This window comes from Mustela nigripes, chromosome 14 (genome assembly GCF_022355385.1).
Source record: "Mustela nigripes isolate SB6536 chromosome 14, MUSNIG.SB6536, whole genome shotgun sequence".
Classification (NCBI taxonomy): domain Eukaryota; kingdom Metazoa; phylum Chordata; class Mammalia; order Carnivora; family Mustelidae; genus Mustela; species Mustela nigripes.
The window spans coordinates 33,309,439-33,327,960 of record NC_081570.1 but is presented as its reverse complement, the minus strand read 5'-3'; the positions used below and the strand labels follow the sequence as shown (position 1 = coordinate 33,327,960).

The 18,522-nt window shown below is 43.1% G+C and overlaps 1 protein-coding gene across 1 annotated transcript in view; it reads right to left on the bottom strand.

Moving 5' to 3' along the window:
- The window catches only part of CFAP57 (cilia and flagella associated protein 57), a 69,786-nt gene that overhangs the window by 40,880 nt on the left and 10,384 nt on the right, over positions 1 to 18,522 (bottom strand). Inside the window, exons 6-11 of the mRNA XM_059374411.1 lie at positions 17,535 to 17,687; positions 10,105 to 10,244; positions 8,951 to 9,116; positions 8,055 to 8,168; positions 1,565 to 1,777; positions 160 to 333 (exon numbers count right to left, since the gene is read on the bottom strand). Of these exons, the coding sequence (XP_059230394.1) occupies positions 160 to 333; positions 1,565 to 1,777; positions 8,055 to 8,168; positions 8,951 to 9,116; positions 10,105 to 10,244; positions 17,535 to 17,687 (960 nt within the window). The remainder of the gene's footprint in view (positions 1 to 159; positions 334 to 1,564; positions 1,778 to 8,054; positions 8,169 to 8,950; positions 9,117 to 10,104; positions 10,245 to 17,534; positions 17,688 to 18,522) is intronic.

Sequence of the window (18,522 nt, the reverse complement as noted above, 5' to 3'; positions counted from 1 at the left end):
AATGGGAGGTTGGATGAATAAAGAAGGAGAGAGGAATAAGGGGAGAAAAGCCACCGGGGAGGTGGAAGGGATGAAGAAGGTATGTGGAGGGCAGGATCAGATGGATCCAGCAAGGGCTAGTTCTGGGCATGGGCCCCTGAGCAGAGGAACCCTACTTACCTTGGTGATGGGACCTGCATGGGCCTGGTACTCATTGAATTCTTTCTGCAGAGGCAGTGGGTACTTCATCGCGCGAATGGTCCCCACCGAGGTGCCCACAAACATCATCCGCCCAGAGTGCGAGATGACAATGGCTGTGTAGATGACATCAATTGCTGAAATCTCTCGAAGGACCTGCGGAGACACAGATGGCTCTGCTCAGGGTGAGGGGCTGAGCCATACCCTCAGGGTGTCCCTCCTTCCTCACCACCTCGCTAGCACCATTTGATGGCTTTCACATTTTGTAACTCATTCAATCCTCCCCAAAGCCCTCTGAGGTAGTTGCTGTAGCCCAAGCCCCAGGACCCGCAAGTAATTTGCCTCGATTCACCCACCGAGCCTGTGGCAGTCAGGCCCCTAATCCGGCCCCAGTGTCTCTGCTCTTGACTGCTGGGCCACCTTGCATCTCAAATTCAGAACCGATGTGGGTCCTACAGTTATTCAGCAATTACCAGTGTCTCCTACATAAAGGAAACCCTACCAGCAGGGAACTCATTCAATTCTTCACTTGCTCATTCACTCACCTCCCCATCTAGCCACCCAACTGCCCATCCCCCCTCCCACCAAACACTTGTTGAATGTTTGCACGGATCACACAGCTAGTGGGGATCCCAAGAGGCGGCAACAGTAGGTCTGCCCTGCAGGGGCTTTGCTCTGGTGCAGCACTGGAAAAGCCACCACACAATTAGGACTAAGCTACTCAGGGGCACAATAAACAGAACCCCTCCTCTCAGCTGTGTTCTAGTCATGGGGGAACCCACCTCAGGTCAGTTTGCTGCAGTGGTATCTGTGCACTTGCCCAGGCACCAGCACCGGGATGGGGACAAGCACTGGAGAGAAGCTGGAGAAGCCAACAAAGGTCAGCTGTTGCTGGACGCCCAGAGAAGTACACAGCCACATTTGTACAAAGAAGCTCCTTTGTTGAGCTCCTCTCTCCTCCCTCAACTCTTTGGAGCCGAATGAGGTAGTTCCTAAAATTCAGAGTTTGAGGGTTTCAAACAAATAGGGTGGCAAGCTGAGGCAACAGCGGGAACTATAGTTCTGTTTCTACCCCAGGGTAAGCATGTAGTTTAGAGATGCTGCTGACCTGCGGGCTTGGATGGTGGAAGAGACCTTAATGGCCAGCCAGCAAAACGGAAGCGGAAAGGGGCCCCACAGTTTCACCCAGTCAGGTAGGGTGCTGGGCAGGAAATGCCAGGAGTAACAGTGACTGAGCTGACCCAATAGGCACGACGGGCTGGACATTATAAGGAGAAGGGACCCTGTTCTCATGAGCCCTCTTCCCATCACTCTTCCTGCAGCCCACACAGAGGCTACCTTCTGCAGACCAATGCAGCAGCCGGGAGGGAGGCCCAGGCCGACTCACCGAAGAGTCTGCAATCTCCTTGAGGGTCTGGTCTGATCCAACTGCAAAGATAATTTTGGAATCAGGGGAGACAGTAACACAGTTGTAGCTGCAGGACTTCAGCACACATTCTGTCTCTCTCTTTCCAGAGGACAGATTCCATTCATATATGGCACCATCTGTGCCGCAGGAAATCAGTTTGCTGTCATCCGTGTTCCACACAATTGAACGAACCTATAGGGATGAAGATAAACCCTGTTAAAAATCTGCATGCACGCGCACACGCACGCGAGCACACACACAGACACACACACCCCTCCTTTGGGAAAGGAGGATGCATGCCTCACGTGTTCCACCAGACTGAGGCAGCATGTCCTTTCCTGGTACATGCCCTTCAGCAAGCACAAAACTGACTTTATTTGGAACACAGCAGAAAGAAGTCCACCCTCTGGGCATTGTCTAAAATCATGGAGATATTGGTGGAAAGCAATTTAGAGAAGGCTGTTCAGTCCACGATATAAGCAAAATAGCAGAGCATAAGAATTATTTTATAGAACAAGGGAAAGAGACGGACAGGAAGAGCCCTTCTGCAATCACAGAGACAACTCTGGGGGTCGGGAGGGCTGTGTGCATGGGCTCAGCCACACCAGCTCAAGAGTTGTCAGAGCAGGATGTGGGGAAAACTGGAAAGCATCTTCTAAGCTGCACGGGGACCCGTTAACACAGGGCAGAAGCCTCACTGGCACAAGGGGTTTAAACATAACATCTGACCTAACGCTAACTGAATAATAATCACCTCTGGTCCGCGGCATCTCCCAGGAAGCCAGGCTTAGAGATAAAAATCACACTTATTCCTGGCAGCCTGGAAGACTGTATGCATGACTAAAGCTGTACTCTCTTGGGTGCAATCACAGAGAGAACCTCCAAACTACTAGTCAGTCTCTGGCTGAACAAGGAACAAAAAATGTGAACTCCGTGCACTGTGACAGCCTCCTGGCCACACAAATCCAGCAGTAAAGGGTAAAAAGTTAACTGGCTCAGGGGGCTAAGCCCAGTCTGCGACTCCTAAGTGACTCACGTCAGCCCAGGGGCAGTCCCTAGGTAGCCAGAAGGAATGATAAAAGAAGAAAAAAAAAATCTGAGCAGAGACATCAAGGCTGCACACTGCAGGGGAAGGAAAGACTTCTCAGAATTAGTTCAGCCAGGTCACTAAACAAAGACACATCTTTCTAGGCTTTCCCTGTTGTCATATTTGTAATTCCCTTCTCCAGCAGTGAGAGACGTGCCTCCTATTATCTTCAGTATGTTTGCTTATTTTCTCAATCTCCTCCTAAGTGACCTACATCCTGACCCACTGGCCACTTCTTTTGGTATTTCCAGGACTCCTACCCTGTCAGGCACATCCTTGACCACTTCTTTAGCTCCCTCTCCACCTTTGAAATTGCATTCTGTTTGTTACTATTATGTAAAAATACACTTGAAAAAATATAGGGACATGATTTCCAACGGTATTCCTAGATTCACTAATTTTAATAGTTTATTTTCAGATAAATTCTTTGAGCTTCCTACATACTCAATCATGTCATCTATGATGATTTATTTATTTCTTTCCAATTTTTACGCCTTTTATTTTGCTATGGTCTGAATATTTGTGTCTCTTACCTCCCATCCCACCTCCCCCATGGTTCATATGTTGATTAGTGCACTTAGGAAAGAGGCCCCAAAGGGCTAGGTCACCCCTTCCACCCTGTGAGGACATGAGAAATCTACAGCCAGGAAGAGAGCCCTCACCTACCCATGCTGGCACCTGGATTTTGGACTTCCCACCCTCCAAACAGTGAGAGAAATTTTCTGTAGTTTATGAGTTACCAGTCTGTGCTATTTTGTTATAGCAGGCTCATGGACTAACACATATTTCCTTTTCTTGCCTTATTGCATTAGTTAGGACTCAGTACAAGGCTAACTGAAGGCATCATGTTTTGTTCTCTATCTCAGAAGGAATGCTTTCATAATTTTTTGATCAAGTGGGCGTTTGTTGTAGGTTTTCTTAAATATCTTGCATAAGATTTTTAAGAATTAAAAAAAGATTTTATTTATTTATTTGACAGAGAGAGAGAGAGTGAGAGCGTGCACAAGCAGGGGGAGCAGCAGAGGGAGAGGGAAAAGCAGGGTTCCTGCTGGGCTGGGAGCCCGATGAAGGGCTCCATCCCAGGACCCAGGAATCACGACCTGAACCAAAGGCAGATGTTTAACTGACTGAGCCACCCAGGTGCTCCTTGTATAAGATTTTTAGTAAGTAAAAGGAGACGTTCCATTATTTTTTAGTTTTTAAGTGTTGTTTTTAAAATCATAAATGGATATTAAATGTTATCAATTTTTATTGTATCTGGACTTATGGAGATCATAAGGATGAAAAATCATGTTTATGTCAATGTGGTATAGTATATTAATTGATCTCAAGTTGTAAAACAACCTTGTATTGCTGGAATAAATCCAACTTGGTCATTCTGTATTATCCTTTTTCTATGTTGGTGGATTGGTTTAATAATATTTTGTTTAGGATGTTTTTATGTTCATGAAAAAGACTGGCTGGCCCTTTCTTGTGATGTCTTTGGCAGGTTTTGGTATCGTGATTATGCAGGCCTCATAAAACAGTATTGGGAAGTATTTGCTCTTTTTTCTGTTCTTGATAAGAGTTTCTTCAATATTAGCATCATTCTTCATGAACAGACACTTCTCTAAAGAAGACATACAAATGGCTAACAGACACATGAAAAAATGTTCATATATCATTAGCCATCAAGGAGATTCAAATCAAAACCATATTGAGATACCATCTTACACCAGTTAGAATGGCCAAAATTAACAAGACAGTAAATAACAAGTATTGTTCCCACTGTTGGTGGGAATGCAAGTTGGTGCAGCCACTTTGGAAGACAGTGTAGAGATTCCTTAAGAAATTAAAAACAGACCCTATGACCCTGCAATTGCACTACTGGGTATTACCCCAAAGATACATAGATGTAGTGAAAAGAAGGGCCATCTGTACCCCAGTGTTCACAGCAACAATGGCCACAGTCACCAACTGTGGAAAGAACCAAGATGCCCTTTAACAGATGAATGAATAAAAAAGATATGGTCCACATATACAATGGAATATTACTCAGCCATCAGAAAGGATGAATACCCAACTTTTGTATCAACATGGATGGGATCAGAGGAGATTATGCTGAGTGAAATAAGTCTAACAGAGACAGTCAATTATAATATGGTTTCACTTATTTGTGGAGCATGAGGAATAACACAGAGGACATTGGGAGAAGGAGAGGAAAGGGAGTTGGGGGAAATTGGAGGAGGAGACAAACCCATGAGAGACTGTGGACTCTGAGAAACAAACTGAGGGTTTTGGAGGGGAGGGTGGTGGGGGGTTAGGATGAAACTGGTGGTTATTAAGGAGGGCACGTATTGCATGGAGCACTGGGTGTGATGCATAAACAATGAATCTTAGAACACTGAAAAAATAAAATAAAGTTAAGAAAAAAAGATTAGTGTCATTCTTTTCCTTACAAGTTGATATAATTCTCTAGTGATATGCTCTGGGCCTAGTTTTCCTTATAAATTCTCTACAGACTCAATTTTTCTTGGAATTTGTTGGTTTCATCTATATATTCAATTTATATAAAGTTGTTCAAAATATCCTCTTTTGATCTTTTTTATTATAGATAGGATTTGTAATGATATCCCCTTTTCATTTCTCAAACTGGTTATTTACCTTGGTTATTTACCTCTTTTTTGTCCTCCCTTGATCAGTCATGTCAAAGGCTTGTCCATTTTGCATTTTCAAAAAACGAAGTTTTGGTTGCACCTGGCTTTGCATTTTCAAAAAACTAAGTTTTGGTTGCACCTGGCTGGTTTTGGTAGAGCATGCAACTCTTGATCTCAGGATTGTGAGTTCAAGCCCCATGTTGAGGGTAAAGATTACTTAAAAAAAAAAAAATCCAAAGCAGGTTTTGGCTTTGATGATCTTTTATTGTGTTTGTTTTTTATTTCATTAACTTTTGCTCTTAGCCTTATTATTTCTTTCCTTTTATCTTCTTTGAATTTACTTGCTGTTCATTTCCTAATTTCTTGAGGTGGATGATTATATCACTGACTTTTTATCTTTTTTTATATTTCTAATATATACATTCAAGGTTATAAATTTTCCTTTAAGTATGGCTTTATTGCATCCTCCATCTGTATTTTTTTTTTTTATACATTGCAGATGTAAGCCCAACATATTTCCCTGGTTAGACACCAGTGTTATAAATATTTGCGAAGTTGTGAAACAAATAGCTGCTGGTGAGGGAGGGCCTCCCGTGGAGGAGCACAGAGTTCTAGAAAGAGCATCAGAATTACCTGGTGTGATTTCATCTGCATCTCCATAGTCGCTTGAAGACCAATCCCACTGTTGAAACTGAAGAAGGTCAGTAACTCAATAACACTTGTGTTTTCATAGCACCTGCACTGATCCACCTGTGACTTGCTAAACTCAATGGTCAGTTTACAGGATTTCTCTCTGACCTTTATTTTTAAATTTTTAAAAAGATTTTCTTTCTTTCTTTCTTTCTTTCTTTCTTTTTTGAGAGAAAGAGCACATGTGTGCATGTGTGCAAGTGGAGAAAGTGGCAGAGGGAGAGAATCTCAAGCAAACTCCCCTCTGACCATGGAGCCCAACATGGGGCTTGATCTCACAACCCATGAGATCATGACCTGAGCCAAAACCAAGAGTCAGATGTTTAACCAACTGAGCCCCCCAGGGCCCCTCTCTGACCTTAAATGCCCCCAACTTCTATATCCTTTTAGGAATGAGTTCCTTAGCTTCTGTGATACAATTCCTTGATTCCCAGTTCTTCTGTGCCTTCCTTCACGGGCTTTCTTTACTAAACCAGTTCCTTAAATGTTGGTCAACTGTCTCCTACCCAAGATTCTTCTCAGATTCTACACAGGCCCTCGGTGATGTAATTCATGCCTCTGACTTCCACTACCACCGAATCCCCTGAATCTTCATTTCCAGCCTTCTTTCCTGACCTCCACTTTCATGTGTCATACTTCTTGGGCACATCAACATAACAAGTACAATATAGAACTAATATCATGTTTCTTTCTGTCTCTACTACAAAAGCCACGGTTTACTTCCTGACTCATCTTTTAGCCTCACTTCTTAGCTGGTCTCCATCCCTCCAACTTCCCTCCCCTCTAATCCATCCTCAATACTGTTTGGAGAAGTTCATTTCTTTGTTTGCTCCTTCGCTTCTTTCTTTCTTTCTTCCAAGATTTTACTTACTTATTTGAGATAGTGAGAGAGAAAGTGGCAGAGGGAGAAGGAGAAGCAGGCTTCCCGCTGAGCAGGGAGCCTGATGCAGGGCTGCATTCCAGGACCCAGGCAACTGAGCCGCCCAGGCACCCCTGGAGAAGTACCTTCTAATCCCACTACTTCCTTTCTTAAATCCTTTCAGTAGCTTCTCATCGCCTACAGTCCAATTTCTTGGCATAGGACACACACTGTGATGCAGCCAACCTTTCCAGCTCCTTCTACCACTCCTGGAATGTGCTCAGTGTTCCAGCCACGTATATCCCAAACCACTATCCTATTTTATACTCCCATTCCATCATCTTTAACAGGTCCTTCTGCATATAATGCCTTTCTTAAGTGCTTTTCCTTTCCAAATTCTTTCACCTTTCTTCTTAGCCTTTCAACTTTTGGGTCCTCACTTCTCTTCATACCCCACCTCCACTCTGTCTAAAAACTGTCGGCTTTGCTTCCTCAATATCTTTTGAATCCACCTACTTCTCCCTATCTGTCCCACCTCCATTGTGGTCCAAAGTAGTGTAGATCTCTACAATATTCTCTTTACCATTTCCACCCTGTCCTTTTTAATATATTCTTCTCTCTGCAGCCAAAGTAATCTAAAATGCAAATCTGGTCATATTATTCCCTGCCCTGAATGTCTACAATGGTTTAAAGGAACAAGGAGGACAACCCCTTTTTATCATTTTTATCCTTAAAAGGCCTGGAAGGTTCCATGTACTTGGGGCCCTGCTAACCTCACCAATCTCGGCTCATTCCTGCGTTTCATCCTGATGTGTACATACCAGCCCCACAGACTTTTCAGTTCCTCTGACAGCCATGCAATCTCTCATCCCAGGGTCTTTGGATTCCTATCTGCAATGATGATCACCAGCTGTGTCTGGTTAATTCCTTCCTACTTTCTTAGGACCCAGCCTTTGTCAACACCCCCATCTAAATTATGCCAACTCTTTCATTATTTACTCTCATAACACCCCATGCTTTTCTTTGACTGCATTTATTGTAATTAGTAATTAGCCTGTGCTTTTGTTTTATTGTTTCCTTCCCCCACGTAAACAGTGAAATCCAAGAAGAAAGGGCTCATTTCTCTTTTGTTCACTCAGTGAGTGAAATGCTTGACTCTATGCGCCTCATTTCCCTGGACACTGCTCACTCACTTACCTTCCCTGTGTGTCCTTTCAGGTTCGAGACGTTCTCCAGGCTTGTGGTGGTAAAAATGTGAATCACATTTCCATTGACTGCAGCGAACAGGTGACCACCATTACTAAAGGAACACTGCGAAGAGATAAAGCAAGACATCAAGAATGAAAGAAAGAAATGAGTAGTCCGAACGTTACAGCTAAGAGCTCCTTTTCCTGGAGAGCTCTGGCTAAAACATTTGTGGAAGTGGGAATTGGTGGAAGGCACATCTAGGACTGAGGACGGACTGCATCTTTGCTATTGCCATAGCTCATACTGGCCAAGATTGCTGCCACTGCCGTGCGCACTGACCGTGAAGCTGCTTGGATCGTAGTGCACAGCACCCAATCCGTCTCTAGAAGTTTCAGAGTGGGGAAGCAATTCCCTCAGTCACTATCTGGTTTCTGCAGTCATCTCAGGGGGAAGTGCGATGGGCTGCTTCCTGCCTTTCCCTGTTAACATGCATATTCCCTGGCCCCACTCAGTCTCCAACCTCACCTTTCCAGTTGGGACTCTGAGTCTGAGATAGCTTTGCTTTTTTGATGTTTTTTGTTTCTCTGCAATCACAGAGAGGATTAATCACACCTGGGATCTCACAAGGCTTGGGGTTCTATGAAATATCTTGATGAGCATGAGAAAAACGAGATGGAGCCCATACGTTCAAGAATGTGGTGAGAGAAGAACTAGATTTCTTCCTTTTTCTTCTTTTAAAGTCACTGAAGTTCTTTAAGACAGGCTTTGGTCTCACCTCACAAGAGCGTGTTTTTCCAGAGGGAGTCCACTCACTTCAATTATCTGATGATACTCAAAGAACAAGAGTTCTTGATATTTCAACCCCAGTTTTCTACAAAACTGGACCATTATCTCCAGCGTCTTACCTCTCTGCATCCTCTGACAGAATATTCTTTGAAGGAACGTATATCATCAATGAGTAGATTCATAAGGCGTAGTTTGTCAGCAAACCCTACTACAATGAAGTGTCCAGACGGGTGAAGGCTGATTGTATATGCCTCTTCTTGGTATTCCTTAAATAGCTCCAGTGTGCTGTGAGAAAGACCAACTACTGAATTAGAAGTCTAGCCCGCTAATGCCCTTGAGCCCTCCACTTTATCTGGTAAATTCTTTTATCATAGCATTTGAGATATGTTGTTGCTTAAAATGATTGGTTCCTCTTTTTTCTAGATTTTGGTTCTTTGGGGAGTGTCCCCAGCAATGAGTATGGAAATTAGGGGATGTGATCAATGAGCTGTCTAGTGATGCTGAGGGCACAGATCCATCTAGAGTCACCAGATCAGAGGGATCATACAGTTTTTTCCCAGCAGCCCAGTGGCCATACACAAAGACCCAAGATATTCCAGTGTGGGGCCAAACTAAGTTGGAGATTCTCAGGGGAGCTATGCCAGGAGGGTAAATTCATTAGGGAGTTAAGGGTGACGGGGGCAGGGATAAGGAGAAAGAGATGGAATGAGTGATCCTGAGAGCTCTATGTGGCAAAAAGTACATCAAATGGGAGTGAGGGGATAGGAAAACTGGAAGAACATAGGAAGTTATACAAGAAGGTGAGATACTGGTGTGCTATCTTTATGTCCCTAGTGTCCAGCATGGTGTCTGGCACGTGGTAAGTACTTAATGAACACAAAGCAATCTTCTAGGTCAAGCACAAACAAAAACAGAAGGGAAGCAGGTACGTTGCCTGACTTGCTAAAAAAAACATCATTTCCAGGGTGCCCATGTGGTTCAGTCAGTTAAGCAGCTGCTTTCGGCTCAGATCATGACCCCAGGGTCCTGGGATCAAGCCCTGTGTTGGCCTCCCTACTCAGTGTGGAGCCTGCTTCTCCCTCCTCCTCTGCCCCTCCTCCCTGCATGTGCTCTCTCACTCAAATAAATGAATAAAATCTTAAAAAAAAATTCCTTTCCAACTGAAAGCTTCTAAGCAATTACATTTAAAAATTTTCTAATTAAAACGATTCACATGAACAAATTTAACAACTGAAATCTTGCACACTACAATAGCAATGCCTTTCATCCTTACTTTGATTCGTAATTCCAGATGCGAACGGATCGATCCAGAGAACAGGTGGCAATGAGGGGTTTGCGGATGCACGTGGCTAGACCAGTGATGGATGCCGAGTGCAAGGGGTACATCAGATACTCGAAGTGAGCGGGCTCCCCCTGGAGAAATCACAGAGTGAGATCTGGCAGAGTGAGCGAGAGGCTGGCTGTGCACGTCAGCTCTCAGTACTATGAGGAGCATCAGTTAGCCTGGCTACCCAGGAATCAGGCTGTAGGAAGACTGCTTTGGTATCATGCATCTTATTTTAAAACATTATCTTAATGGCGATACAATATTTTATTCTATAGCTATGCCAGAATTTAATATAGATTACCATTCCTCTACTGTGGGAACACTTCAGTGGATTCCATTTTTTTGTTATTTAGGAGTAACCAGGCTAAACATGTTTGCATGTATGTCTGTGTACCTCTGTGATTACCTCCTTAGATCCTGAGGTGTGAGTGTCCAACACTAAGCTTTTGAATATGCAGGCATCCATTTCCAAATACCTCCACCTGGATAGACTTATTGCCGGTTGCTAGCGAAACCACCAGGTAAGGAAGTAGAGTGCCCCTACCCATGGAGGTCCCTTTTTCAGAATGCCCTGGATAACTTAGACACTGACTGCTTGATTGATCCCACTTCTCCCTTCCTATGCTCTCAATCATGCCCTTAAGCCTTCAATTAGCCCATAAAGAGTGAACACATATAATCCTAGACATCCCACCTTTACTGCCTTATATAAGCGAAGTCCCGTGCCCTCTCTCTTTTTCTCTCTCTCCATGACCTCGCCGTGTGGCCCTCATGTGTGCTCTTTACCCTCCAGAGCCTGTGAGTAATAAATCATGTTCCCCGAAGTTCCCTGAGGGTTTTTGCTAAAGTGCCTCCTGCAATCTTAGTGAGAAACAAAAGGTCTGGTCCAGCCACATCTCTGTCCCTGGTGGCAGAAACGTCTGGGGGTTTGCTAGGAGTACTATGGGCCTGATCAAGTGCCTAGCCAATAGCATCGCCATCAGCAGGCTGGGACTGACACAATGGATACTTTTCTAGAAATAGAATAAGGGGAGGGGGATGTCATTTGAAATTCTAAAGACCTTGAAAGGTACTGCCAAATTCCTCTCCAGAGAAACGGTGCTGTTCTGCCACCGGCAGCAGTGGGAACTGGGTGAATATTTGACATGAAAATGTATTCTATTACTCTGGCTGTGTAGGCCCCACGTGTTCTGTAACTGGGGGCTTTATCGTTGGGACACCTGAAGGAGGAGTGATGGCCAGGGAGTTCAATCAGGTGCAGACAAAGGCTGGGATGAGGGTTCCGTCAAATCCTGGCCCTTTCCCACTTATTAGCTTATCTCTCTCCTCTCGGCCTTCCTTACCACCTCGGAGGAAAAGGTGCCGTGCTGGGGCTTGTCTCTACTGGTACATTCCTACCAGCTTTTAAACATACTCAAGTCTCTTATCTTAAGAACAGCAATAGTGGGGCACCTGGGTGGCTAAGTGGGTTAAGCGGGTTAAGCCTCTGCCTTCAGCCCAGGTCATGATCATGATCCCAGGGTCCTGGGATGGAGCCCCGCATGGGGCTCTCTGCTCAGCAGGGAGCCTGCTTCCCCATCTCTCTCTGCCTGCCTCTCTGCCTACTTGTGATCTCTGCCAAATAAATAAATGAAATCTTAAAAAAAAAAAAAAAAAAAAGAACAGCAGTAGTTCTTCCTTTTTTGTTTTTCGTTTTTTGGGTTTTTTTTCTGTGCCTTTGCCTGAGAAGCTGTACAATGATGGAGAATCAGGCAAGCAGGCTTACTGGTTTCACTTAGAATTCAAGACCGCAACCCTCCAACGGACCCAGTAACTCTGCCAGGTTTCTCAGTAAGTTCACTTCCTGAATCTACAAGAGATACCAATTTCATGCTATTTATTCTCTTTCTAGGCCCTTCAAATGCTCTTCCTCTTCTCTCATTCCCAAAGCTCATCTGATGACCTGGCTTCCTATTTCCTTGATTTGGTATCTTTATTCTCTTTATTTTATATCCCAGGGGCAGAGCTGTAGACCGTCATAATCAATTCATGTATGGTCATTTTTTATTTTATGTTTATTTCATTTCTCTGTTCTTTAATTTTCACTCTTATTCTTCCCTCTCAAAGGCACCAATCAATGTGTTTCATTTCTGTCCTTGGATATTTCTGTAAACGGCATGTGCTTCAGATTGCATTCTTAGTTTTACCTTTTTCTCTCAACCATCTGTGTTGTCATATGTATAATCATCGCTTCTAACTTAGGTTTAGTATTCTGTAGAATGAATCCAGCTACTTCACTTTTCTATCACTCCTAGGAATGGACATCTGGGTTGTCTTCAACTCTCCATTCCTACGAACATCAAGGTGAAGGCCTTTGGGCATGTTCTTTAGCAGTCCTGGTATGCTTCTAGGGCCAGACCACTGGGTAACAAGATGTATGCATTCTCTATTTGACCAAGAACTACCAGATTGCTCTCTGGAATACCTGTGCGGGTTTACATCCCCATCACCATCACATTAGGATCCCCCTTCTCCCTTGTTCTCAGAAGTCTCTGAGATCTGACTTTCTAATTTTTGGTAATATATTAAAAATAATTCTTACAAAGAAGACTCTCAGTTGTGACGTGCAGGAAACCATTACCCCACCACTCGGGCCATGCTCTCTGGCTGCTGCGGCCACCCCTGCCCTTGCCTCTGTCTCACATTAAAGATCCTAAACCATGCTAGGTGAAATAAGTCAATCAGAGAAAGACGATTACTATACGATCTCACTCATATGCAGAATTTAAGAAAAAAAAAAAAAGAGAGGATCATAGGGGAAGGGGAGGAAAAATAAAACAAGATGAAATCAGAGAGGGAGACAAACCACAAGAGACTTAATCATAGGAAACAAACTGAGGGTTGCTGGAGGGGAGGGAGTTGAGGTGATGGGCATTAAGGAGGGCATGTGATGCAATGAGTTCTGGGTATTATCTAGGACTGAAGAATCACTGACCTCTACCTCTGGAACGAATAATACACTCTATGTTAACTGAACTTAAATTAAAAAATTTAAATTAAAAAAAAATCCCAAACCATAACTGACTCCAAGCATTTCACAATCAATGAAAAAGGAGAAATCTTTCAATTGCAGGCTGAACTCAATAAGGAAAAAAAAAGAAAAGAGAGGGAGGCTGTGAAGAAAGTGACTGTTGCCATGACTGTGGGGGAGGATGTCAGCTCTCTCTTTCCATATGTAGTGAACCGTATGCAAACCAGTCTGGAATTAAAGAGGCTTGTGTATCTCTATTTGATGAACTACTCCAAGAGTCAGCCAGACATGGCCATCATGGCTGTCAACAGCTTTGTGTAGGACTGTGAAGATCCCTATCCTCTAGTTATGGCCTTGGCAGTCAGGACCATGGGGTGTATCTGGGTGGACAAAATTATACAAGATCTTTGTGAGCCCTTTTGCATGTGCTTGAAGGATGATCCCTATGTTGGAAAACAGCAGCAGCAATTTTGTGTGGCAAAAGTCTATGATATCAATACTCACACGGTGGAAGAACAGGGATTTCTGGATTCTCCGTGGGATCTCATAGCAGATTTAAATCCAGTGGTGGTAGCATTATCTGAAATCAGTGAATCCCACCTAAATAGCAACCTGCTCGATCTGAATCCACAGAACATCAATAACCTGCTGACATCCCCAAATGAGTACACTGAATAGGGCCAGATTTTCATCTTGGACTATCTAACAACAACCCTAACAATGACAGAAGTTTAGAGCATCTGTGAGCACATAACTCCCTGGCTATCTCCTGCCAACTCAGTATTGGTGCTTTCAACTAATGAAGTTTCTAGAGTTATTACCCAAGGACTCTGATGACTAGAATATGCTACTGAAAAGTTGGCCCTTCCACTTGTCACTTTGCTCTCTGGGGAATCAGAGGGGTAGTACATCACCATGACACTACTTCAGCTGCCTCATCCCACTCAATGTGCTTTCTGTAGAAGATGGCAAATGAAGTGCCAGGTCTTCCTTGCAACAAGGAAGGATGTTCCCAATGAAAACAAAGCTCAGTTTTAGATTAAGGAATGTTATTTAAATGTCAACACTTCCCAGCAAATTTAAAACAACAACGTTTATACTACTGCCAAGAGGAATGTGGAAGGGCAGAACATGCTGTACTAATCCCTGAAGCTCATTGATGGCATTTGGATTTTGCTTGAGCTACGTATCTAGCCAGGAAACCCAAGTTACATGCTGTCACTGAAGCGTAGAGCTCCTGAAGTCTCTTGGTACATCTATGACAACAGTCTGAAAAATCAATAGACTAGATTGGTCTAGTGCCATCTGGCCACCCTGTGACTGGTGCAAGCCAAGGACTCTTAACTGGAAGGAACTGTATTGCCTTGTAGAATCTGAACCCAAACACTCTGAGGCCACCCACCAAGGCAGTGGAGACTCTAGCTTATGCTAACTTTAGGGTACAGAATAGTTTTAGCTTCCTGTGAACATTTGTAACCACTGCTTCAATCACTTCCCACCTCCTGCCACCTGCCACTGCTATCTGTCCTTAGCTGTGAGCCTCTCCATACTACGCCAATAGCTGGCATTTTTGAGTGTAGTTTGATATTTTGTAATTGAAAGTTCATTTCAAAAGCAAAAAAAGATTAAAAAACATTAAAGCAAGGAAAAGTGTCATTGAAAAAAAAAAAAAAGGAAAGATCTCAGACTTGTTTTAATTTGCATTTTTGTACACATAGGCACCAGAAATTGCTTGTGAGAGTGACCAGGTATTGGATTCAAAGTACGAAGATTTCACAGTGGCCATTATAGATCTATTCAGAGAACTAAAGAAAACCATAATTAAAGAAGTAAAGAAACTTCTGATAACAATGTCAGATCAAATAGGGAATATCAAAAAGGGATAAAAATTATTTAAAAAATAGAAATTCATTGTTTATAGCAGCAATGTCCCTAATGGCCAAACTATGGAAAGAACCTAGATGTCCATCAACAAATGAATGGATAAAGATGATGTGGTATATATATACAATGGAATACTATGCAGCCATCAAAAGAAATGAAATCTTGCCATTTGCAACAATGTGGATGGAACTAGAGGGTATTATGCTGAGCAAAATAAGTCAATCAGAGAAAGACAATTGTCATATGATCTCCCTGATACAAGGAATTTAAGAAGCAAGGTGGTGGGTTTGAGGGGTAGGGAAGGAAAAAATGAAACAAGATGGGATCAGGAGGAAGACAAACCATAAAAGACTCTTAATCTCACAAAACAAACTGAGGGGTGCTGGGGGGAGGAGGGGTAGGGAGAGGGTGGTTGGGTTATGGACATTGGGGAGGGTATGTGCTATGGTGAGTGCTGTGAAGTGTGTAAACCTGACAATTCACAGACCTGTACCCCTGGAGCAAATAATACATTATATGTTAATTAAAAAATAAAATAAAACTAATAAAAAAATAGAAATTCATGGGGGTGCCTTGGTGGCTCAGGTCAGTTAAGCTTTTGCCTCTTGATTTCAGTTTAGGTTATGATCTCAGGGTTGTGAGATTGAGCCCTACATCAGGCTCCACTTTGGGCATGGAGCCTCCTTAAGATTCTCTCCCTCTCCCTTTGCTCACACCCCACCCCTGCTTGTGTATATGCTCTCTCTCTCTATCAAAAGAAAGAAAAAAATTCTGGGGGTGAAAAATACAATTAACAGGAGTGAAAAATCCACTAGAGGAACTCAAAAGAGATCTGAACTAGCAGAAGAAAGAACTAGTGAGGTTAAAGACAGATCAATAAAGATTACACAATCTGAAAAACAGAAAAAAGAATGAAGAAAAATGAACTGAATTGCAGGTCAATGTGGAACACGATTAAACACACCAACATATGTATGATGGGAATACCAGAGGGGAGGAGAAAGAGAAAGGAGCAGAGAAATATTTGAATAAGTAATGGCTGAAAACTTCCCAAACTTATTGAAAAATATTAATGTACACATCCAGGAAGCTGAACGAACTCCAAGAAAGATAAACACAAAGAGATCCATAGACATATGATAGTAAAAATTTCAAAAACTGAAGAAAAACAAAAAGCAAAAAACCTTGAAAGCACCAAGATCAAAATGATTGATCAGTTACAAGGGAATTCCAATAAGATAACAGCAGATTTCCCAGCAAAAATAATAGAAGCCAAAAGGGAGTAGAATAACACATTCAAAGTACTCAAAGGAAAAACTGTCTATCAAGAATTCTATATCAGGCAAAGCTATGTCTTAAAAATGAAAGGGAAATAAAAACATCCCCAACAAGCACTAAAAGAGTTTACTGCTTGCAGACTTGCCTTATATGAAATACTAAAGGAGATTCTTCACGTTGAAAAGAAGTGACTCCAGAGAGTAGTTTGAATCCATCGAAAAATACAACACCAGTAAAGGTAGCATGTCATTATAAAAGGTAATATAAACACATATTTTATCCCCACTCTTCTTTAACTTTAGTGGGAAAGCCACTATATGAAAAAATACATATTTTATGCTTTGTTGGGTGCATGGAAATATATTTGCCAATAAAAACAAAAAGAAGGTAGGCGGGAGCAAATCTGTACTAGGCTAAGGGAGTGACTTCAGATGGTACTTCAAATCCACAGGGACAAGCGAAAAAGAACCAGAAGCAATGACAATGCTCTAAAATTGACTCTGGTAATGGCTGCATGACTGTAAATACACTCAAGACCACTGAATTGTACACTTTAAATAAGTGAATTGTATAGCATGTGAATAAATACCAATACTCAGTAAAACTATTATTTAAGAAAAAACACCATTGCTGAGAAAGATAGGTTAAAATCTCCTACTCTGATTGTAGATGGTCTATTTTACTTGTTGTTCTGTCAAATTTTGCTTTATGTATTTTGAGTGCATGCTATCAGGTGCATACGGTTTTAAAATTATCTTCTCAGTGAAGTGAACCTTTTGGTATTTCAGAGTGATTCTCTTTATCTTTAACAGTACTTTTTTGTTGCAATGTCTGCAGTGTCTTTATGCTAGCTTTCTTTGTTATTTAAAGCCAAAAAAGGAAAAATAAACTTCTTTATATATGTACATCTTTGTGTCCATGAGCAGCTATAGGAGTACCTTGAATTCTCTTAAGTGCATCCGCAGGGTTAAAGGAGATGTACAATTTAAACCTGACAGACAACTCCAACGTGTCCTCCAAGAAGGCTGCAAGCAATCACAATCCCACCGAGAGTGGAGTATGTCTACAGCGAAATCTTAAGATTAGAGTTTCTTTTGCTCTTATGAAGAGGCTGAATGAGCCAGGCTCAGCAAATCCGGATAAAAGCTGCCCACATGGTAACTAGTCCTTGGGCTGGAGGGAAGCCTTGCTGGGGAAGACTCACCTTGCTGATCTCTGTCAGGGACATGGTGATGCTGTAGAGTTGGTTCTTGCTGGTGCTGGCAACCAGGGTTTCCTCTGAGGGACTGAAGCACAGGCAGAGGATGTCCTGCTTGTCAGATTGACTTGGCTCATTGCTCTGTGGGTCCACAGGAATCTGCCCAAGAAGCAAAACAACTGTTAGGAATGTTCCCACATCGTCAATCAGTGTGTCCTTGGGACTTCCAGTGTTCTCTCAGATACTTTTCGCTCCCAGACTCCCAGACCAGCATGCTTCCCAGGACCCTCCTCAGATGTGGAGAAGGGAGGGCCTCAGTCACTTCTGTTTCTGTGGGTTTCGTATTCACCCTTACATGATGACTGGCTGACTAAGGGACAGCAGCACGTATGAAAATGATCTCTCTACATCTCAGTTTGAGATCGCCTCTGAAAACAAGTGTTTGTTTAAATCCCACCCTTGCCCGTCTGTCGGAAGCCCAGTGTGGGTGTCACCTCATCGGGCACACTTTGTGCATCTCAGGGCAGCAGAGGGGAAGGTGACGGCTCCTCTTCCATGTGGGGCAGGTGACAGGGCAGAGAAAGGACAAGAGGGTCACACAGCAGCCCAGCCAGCAGTCCCTGAGAGGGCCGGGAATTGCCAAGTAGACATTGTAACATTAGATTTCCTTTTCCCCTGCCATTGCTTTTTGTCTGCTAACAAACTTCTTGAAAGGTTGGCTTGCACATAGTGTCTCCACATCCTTACCTCTCACTCAGTTCTCACTTTCTTCTACAATATCATTTATTGAGTGTCCTCATCAACCGTAGAAATTTCCTTCTCACCAGAGCCAGAGGCTCCTGCTCAGTCCTGCTCAAGGTCCTGCTCACGTCCACTCAGGGAAAGTTCTACAGGCTTAACCTGCACAAAGGCTCTTCTCCCTCCCACTTTCCCTGCTATTCACTGCTGTGACTAGACCTCACTACTGCTTGGCTGGACTAACACAGCCTCTTCA